The sequence below is a fragment of the Propithecus coquereli genome, unplaced genomic scaffold (assembly GCF_000956105.1).
Source record: "Propithecus coquereli isolate 6110/MARCELLA unplaced genomic scaffold, Pcoq_1.0 Scaffold358, whole genome shotgun sequence".
Lineage (NCBI taxonomy): Eukaryota > Metazoa > Chordata > Mammalia > Primates > Indriidae > Propithecus > Propithecus coquereli.
The window spans coordinates 2,237,154-2,244,776 of NW_012149263.1; the positions used below are offsets into that span (position 1 = coordinate 2,237,154).

General features: G+C 44.9%; 1 protein-coding gene across 1 annotated transcript in view; it reads left to right on the forward strand.

Moving 5' to 3' along the window:
* Positions 1-2,380: 2,380 nt before the first annotated feature.
* Positions 2,381-7,623, forward strand: part of HKR1 (HKR1, GLI-Kruppel zinc finger family member) — a 9,796-nt gene continuing 4,553 nt past the window's right edge. Inside the window, 4 exon segments of the mRNA XM_012651502.1 lie at positions 2,381-2,446; positions 2,848-2,936; positions 6,002-6,128; positions 6,593-6,688. Of these exon segments, the coding sequence (XP_012506956.1) occupies positions 6,095-6,128; positions 6,593-6,688 (130 nt within the window). The 5' untranslated portion in view covers positions 2,381-2,446; positions 2,848-2,936; positions 6,002-6,094.

A 7,623-nucleotide genomic window follows, 5' to 3' on the forward strand; every position in this document is an offset into this window, starting at 1 on the left:
ATGTCTCAACACAGAGTTTCCAGCAACTGTTCTGTATCCTGATCATGATGGTGGTTACAGGAATCTATACCTGAAGTCAAATTGCATAGAACTAGACACACACAGACGATGTGCATGTACGAACTAGTGAAAACGAGGCAAATTGTGTAGCCTGGTTAACAGTATTGTACAATAGAAATGTTCTACTTTTGAGGCTTGCAAGGCCTTTTATCCTGTTCCACAATCACACTGTAATGAGTTTATGGCTTTGTCATGTCAGCCAACCTATATTTTATCCAATCTAATCTACATATCATTCAATCTAAATAAATGTAATCCTGCTTTGTCGCAATCACTAATTGGATTCAGGAATTCCATACACTCACCAGACAGCCTTTTAATATCCACATAGGCTGCTGGAGCTGCCACAGCTATAGGTCCTGCTCCCAGGCAGCCACTGCCTTCGCCATAGTGGAGCAGCAGTTGTGAGCATTAGCGCTGTTGTCGTATGCGCAGCCTTTTCCGTGAGGGCCTGCCAGGGGGTCCCTCATCAGGATGACTCGCCAGGCCTGACATTTTTAATTTCGCAGCTGCAGAGGAGACTCCCAGCGAGGCAAAACACTCTAGCAGCACCCTCCGCCCCCGACCCTCGCTGCGCGCTGGCGTAGTGTTCTGACCGTGCTGTGTGGTCGTTGCCAACGTGACGTCTATGTGGAGAAGTTCAAAAAGTTCGTAGGTACATTGTCCCCAAAATTCTAGAGAAGAATCCTGATTAGAGTCAGAAGTTTGAGCACCTAGATGTCGACAGAAGCTATGGGAATGAACAAAGTCGTCCATGTTTCCAGGGATGGAGGTTTAGTGATTGTGAAGTCATTTCAGGTTTTTCTTCAGAGATGTGAATGCGTAGGAAACCCTTGGCTTCAAAGATAAAAGATTCAAAAATGTCTGAGCTGTAGAGAACACTTTCTGGGAAACAACAACATGAGATAATCAAAGAGTGTACCTAAATGCCCCTTTTAATTCCAATCCAGGGAGATTTCTGCATCAATCCCAGTCTCCAGGAGGTCACAGGATTCTGCTATGATGGGCTCAACGGATCTGCAGCCTGGGCTTCCCCAAGGCTTATTGCCATGTCTTGAAGTCACTCAGCCTGGGGCAGGTCCAAGCAACAACCACAAATCCCCTCCACGATGGATGTGGCAGGCAGCACATGCAAATACCTACCACTGGTGGCTCTTGGGTTGGCAGCATGTGACTCCTGTGGCTCTTTGCTCCCTTGCAGTAGAAAGGTAAGGGAATAGAGGTGGTCTCAGGACATCCCTGGGACTGTTGGGAGTGGAATTTCAACTGAAGCCACCTGGGGTAAGCTCCCAGGACTCTCCTCTGTTTTTGTGTTGAAAGGCATTTTTGTGATGACTATTGACATTTTATTTCTCCTATGAAATAACTCAAAAACAGTAAATAAAGTAAAAACATATCTAGTATTTTAACCATTCAATATTTTAACCATTTCATGATTAACCATATTTTAATCATGCCATAAATAAAATTAAGATCATTCAATAACTGTCACTTTTAGTGTTTCAGAGGCAAGATAATGACAGCTATCCTGTTCAAGAAATGTTCTCATATATAAAGAATAAGAAGAAAGATCTCAAATTGGAACCTTGGAGAAACGGGCATTTATAGCTTGGTGGGGGAAAATGGCCTTTGAAACAGGCATTTATGGCTTGCTGAGAAAGACTCTCATTTTGCACTTATATGAGAGAGTGTGTTCATTTCCAGGATTAAACACCACAAGGTCTTCTGCAACCCAACATCCCTTCCCAGATCCAATCTGTGTTGTAAGTGAACGGAACTCTTGAATCTAATCGGTGTCACCTGAAATCAGGAGTCCCAGCAGAGCATCACCCCCATGTCTCACCTCCCAAGTGCCTTGCCTTCAACCACACTGTGCCGACCCTGGCTTCTGCTCCCGGAAGGGCGCACCAGGGCGGAGACTTTAGTGGGTGAGCTCAGTTCAGCTGCTCCGCTGCAGGTCAGCGTACACAGTCTGGCCACCAGCCACCGAAACCCCAGCAGAGCGCCAGCACCACATTTTCTAGAGTCCTTCGCTCTCACGGACAGCAGATCTCATTGGCCCTCGGAGGAGAAACTTGAGAACCTCGCTGTCTGGGCATTTTAACAATGGGCTCCCAAACTTGGTTGTGTGAGTGCCGCAGGTGTTGGAGTCACCCTGTATGGACAAAGACAGCCCCTCCGCCTCCCTCTCTCCAAAACTACACTCCCCAGAGGGCTGTGCGGTCACTTCCGTCCGCCACCTTAGCCCCCACCCCTAGCGGGGAGCGTTGGCGTAAGCAGCACTTCCGGTCGATGGGGCAGGCCTGCGTATTCGGGTCTTTCCCACACCTCTGCACTGCCTTATCCGTCCTTCGGCCTCAGGATCTGCACGGTGCACCCGCGTTCCGTGAGTGCCCTGTAGTCAATCAGCACGTCCCTCTCCCTTGTCCCGTTTTAGTCACGGAGACGCCCGCTGGCAGAGGCAGAGCTGTCTCTGAACTCGGGCGCTCTCCTGTGGGCACCTCCAGGCCATTTTCCTTTCATTCGAGCCCACAGGGTTAGAGACAAACCCTCACTTCGTTGCTGAGGGACAAGGGCTTCACTCCCTGGCCAGAGCTTGGGGCTGAGCTTGAGGGTGCTGGGTCATCCTGGGTCCCTTTTCCCGGGCTCTGGACGGGAATTGGGCTGCGCTGGTGATTTCTGTGACAGTCCCGACCCCCAGTGTGGGGCTCTGGAGCAGACTCCGCTTCACCTTGTGGGGAGGGAGTTTCCGCCTAGGCACTCTCTAATTTCTCTTCACGTCCCCAGATCTATCTTCTGAGGCTTTGCGCTTCTCCAAGGAGAGCACTCAAGAGACCAGGAAAACGGCCACGGGGCTCCTGAGAGCCAAAACAGAGGTGAGAATTACCTGTAATTCCATCTTGGCCGTCAACAGGATGGATCCCGTTGCCTTTTCTTGCCCTGGAGGCTGCCTGGTTGGTATTGGGCGAAGTTCATTCCTGGTCCTGGAGGACCGGCTCCATCTTACCCCGAGTCTTCCATCAGCATTCCTTTATGCTGCGTCCATACCTCAGTCATTCACGAAGTAGTTAATTGTGAACAACACACATGGAGTTTAAATAAAAGTACAGGGACATCCATGCTTAACTGTCTAGTGATATGAGTGAAGGGCAGGGACAGCAGAGATTTGAATTTGAAATGGTTAAGGAGGACTCCCAGAAGTAGGGCTGTCTCAGTTGCCCCTGAAGGGTTTGAGAATGTTCGAGAGTTGGGGGAGGCACACACCAGTGGGAGAAGGGCAGGAAGCATGGTTAGTCGAGAGGCTGGGCCACTGGGCACACTGCCCTTGCCATAGTGTGGGAGAATTATGGTGACTGACTTCAGGTTGATTTTTAGATGTGTACAGATGAAGATGCAGACTAGCTATCCACACGTAGAACAAGGAGGAGTTGGATATGGTCTGACCCGAATTTTACACTTGCAAGCATTTTCAGCAATTACCGATTGGGAGATTTCACCAAAAATTCTAGATTGTCTGCTTCTGTGAAAATAAATCTGTCCTAAGTGTGCACTGTTCTTTGGTGTCAGGCAATTTGAACGGAACAATGTCTTCATCATTTGGACAGGACCCACAGGGTCTATATACTGCACTTTCTACAATCTCCTTCATATTGAGGTTGAAACCAATTGACAAGCTAACCAGTTGTGTTAAATTTGTTGAAATAACGTAGGTTGCTGTCTAAAGTAGTTCCTTCATTGAAGATTTTCAAGGGGGGGTGTGTGTGTATGTTCTGAGAAGTAGTTATAAAGTCAAATCACCATAAGGATTAGGCAGGTACCAGAATAGTCATTTTCTTTCTAGCATTTAATTATGAACAGTTTTAAACATAAAAGAAAAAAATAGATTTGTCCATTGAATACTCATATATCCACCACCGCGATTCAACAGTGAATACCTCCTCATGGAACCTGTCTTGCTCTCTCTATCCTACAGTGATCTCTCCCTTTTGAAAGTCCTCTGACCCAGTGTTTCACAATCATAATTATACTTTTATGAGCCTTTAAAAGTACAAAAGTCCCAACCCCAGAGACTCTGACCTTTTTGATTTGTGGTGGGACCCAGGAATCTATAATTTAAAATACCCGGGTAGCTCTAAAGTACAGCCAGAGATGAGGGTTGAGAACCACAGCCCTCACTCATCTGTACTCTTCATTTGTGATTAAGTACATTGGAACTGGTTGGATTTGGGGACAGCTATTAATGTAAGGGTGTGGCAGTGTGAGTAGAGTCTTAAGGCCATTCTACAACCCAGCCAGTGTAGAACATTTGAGCTGGTAGGGGACAGGAAATTTAGGGAAATGTCCCCAAGAGGGGAAGAGCCCAGGGGTGGGGGGGTATCGCATGGGATTAGTTTGAGAGACACAGTGTCGTACCCTCAAAGAGTGATGGATGGCATTCTAGAAGGGGATGCGGAATCAAATCACCAGCAAGACAAGGCATGTATAATACCTAAATGAATGAAGCTGACGAGGCAATCTGTCAACAGCATGCCTTGATTAGTGGACCCCCCAGTGTAAGTCACCTTCGGCCAGATGTAGTCCTGCAGCAGTGCAAAGCCCAGGATGATCAGATTTGTGTATTTTTCAACAGAACCCCTAAATTGAGATTTTCACATGAAATTTTCCAATATTTAATTGATATAAACAAAAGTTTTAAAGCAGTCTGTGAGTCAGACTAAACCGAGTTATGGACTGCAGATTGTATCCTATTTTAAAAGACAAAATAAGTGTTGAGCTGGAAAGAATCCAAAAACTAGATTTTGAGGCTCATTTGGGCCTGGAAACTTCCACTAACTTCCATGCTAAGGACCATTATATATTCCCATCCTCCAAAGTACAGCTTTCTAGGTAGCAGAGGTTCATTTGAAACTTTGTTGGTGGAATAATAAATCATTTTCAGTCATTTAAAAATATTTGCTAAGTGCAGATTCCGTTCTAGACACCAGAACAATAGCAGTGAACCATGCACATGGAACTTACAGTCTAGTGGGGAGTCAGAAAGTAAAAGTGAATAAAACATGTATTATCTTAGAGCTAAGGGAATAAAGCAGGAGAGGGGAATAAGACCCACCTGAGTGAGGGGAAAGGCATTTTATATAGAATGGCCAGGGAAGGCCTCCCTGAGCACTTATGGTATGCAGCAGCCATTGGTTGTCTGAGTTCTTTATAATCATCAACTCATCTAATCCTTAACACAACCCCATGAGGTAAGCACTGTTATTCTCAGTTCACAGAAGGAGAAACTGAAGTGCTAATGGTTAACTATTAATAATCTGCCGGAGGTTACACTAGCAGGGGACGGAGATGGTTTCCAAGTCCAGACAATGATTTGAGTCCACTCTTTTTACCACCACTCGCTTTGCCTTATTAGGCCTGAGCAGGCAAGTGGCAGTGTGAGGGAGAGAGTCCTGCTCTATGTAGTGTACACATTGGTGGGTTATTTACTACTCCCTATCCCCGGCTCTGCTACTTCAATTAGAACATAAATGCTTAGACGCAGTAGTCTCAGACATTTTCAAACTCACCAAGATGATTATTTGTTGTTTAAGAGAGAGTGTGTGTGTGTGTGTGTGTGCGCGCGCATGCGCGCGCGTGTATGTGAGAGAGATCCCCTTCTCCCTGCTTAGTTTTAAGGCTCCCTGTATGTAGGAACTTTCGTTTTGTTTTGCTTTTATCCTTCACAGCAGCTAGCCTGGGATTTTGACAGTCATAGGTGCACAAATGATGCTAGCTAGATAGAGATAGGAGACAAATGGTCTTTGACCCCTGGGCACCAAGGTCACAATCCAAAGTAGGGTGTAGAAATATCTACTACCTCCCTCAAGGAAGCCTTTTGACCTCTCATCGTAAGCTGTGAGAAAGGCAGACTCCTGGACGAGCAGGGGTGTGTTTTGTGTTAAAGGTGTTCGTGGCGTTCAGGGATGTGGCTGTGGACTTCACCCAGGAGGAGTGGACGTTGTTGAGCCCTGCTCAGAGGACCCTGCACAGGGAAGTGATGCTGGAGACCTATAACCACCTGGTCTCACTGGGTAAGCAAGGCTTCCCCTTAGCACTTAAAATTGTCCCACAAGGCATTTTCCACTCATGATAAGGAAAGGCTACCTATGGAGCACCTTTGCCTTAAAGTTGGGCTTAAAAACAATAATTTACCTTTTTCCTCTGGGTAAATCCGGATTTAGTAGATTCGAAAGCAGATAGATTGGCTTATTCATGTCATGCATGACACTGTATTTCCAGGCCTCTTTCCCAAGGCTGGGCCTCTCTCTTTCCTTTATCTTGCTGCAAACCCAGGAGATTTTTCATCTACCAAGTGTTAAAATGCTGCCTTTCTGATTGGAATCACTTTTCCTTATTCAACTCTTCTCCTTCAGAGAGATAGCTATTCATAAGCCTTTTGTAACTTCTGGATTTCCCCACCCATTTTAGCTCTGAGTTCTAAATGTCCTCTTGAGCCCATAACCAAGAAACTCCTTGTTTTCTCCCCTATGAACAGAAATTCCATTTTCTAAACCAAAACTCATTACGCAGCTGGAGCAAGGAGAAGAGCCCTGGAGGAAGGAGAGACAATGTCTGCTGGATGTCTGTCCGGGTGAGTATGGGCCCAGGGTGGACTGGATAGTGTACAGCTTGGCAGATAGCGAAGGAGGAGGCATCTCTCAGGTACTGGAAGGAAGCTCTTCCCCAGGCTTCCTAGGACTGGTAAGGCTGCCTGGCATGGCCTTCCTTTTGGGATATAATCTTTAGTTGAGGGAGGGACTTTCCTGGTTTCCTTGTCTCTTCCTTCCACCATGAAGCTTCCCTTCCTCCCTTGTCTTGCCTTCTCCATAATGCTTAGTCTTTCCTCATTCACGGCTTGCTTTCTCTCCTGATCTTAAAAACTGCACCTACCTCATGACTATTAAGTCTACCACTCTTCTGGATACTTTTTCAGTTTCTCTTATGCTAAGATTAATTGATTATTTCTACCTCTCAATTCCCATAATTAAAAAAATTATTACATAATACTTAAGATTATAGCAAGCTAATAATAATAATAAAATACATACTAATGTGTAAACACCCGAGCTTGAGAAGTAAAACACTACAGTTGAAGCCCCCATTCCCCCTTCCCAGATTGTATCCTGTACCTCCCCACGCCCTTTGAGCAGGGGCTCAAAGAGAACTGTTTTTCAACATTAGGGATTTATAATTCCCTTGCATGATTTTATTCTTTACTTCATATATATGGATCCCTCAATCATCTATATTGTTGTTTGGCATATTTTTAAACTTTAAACATTATATATCAATGTCATCATATTATATATATCATTCTATAGTTTGCTTTCTTCACTGACACTAATTTTATAAGATTTATCCATGTTAATATATGTAGCTCTACTTCATTCATTTTCATAGCTATATAATATACTATATAATGTACTGTATGCATAATTATAATACAATTCATTTATTCATTCCATTTTTGTTGGACATTTATGCTTTTGCCATTCTTTTAATAATTTTTTATAACTTCTACCTTTT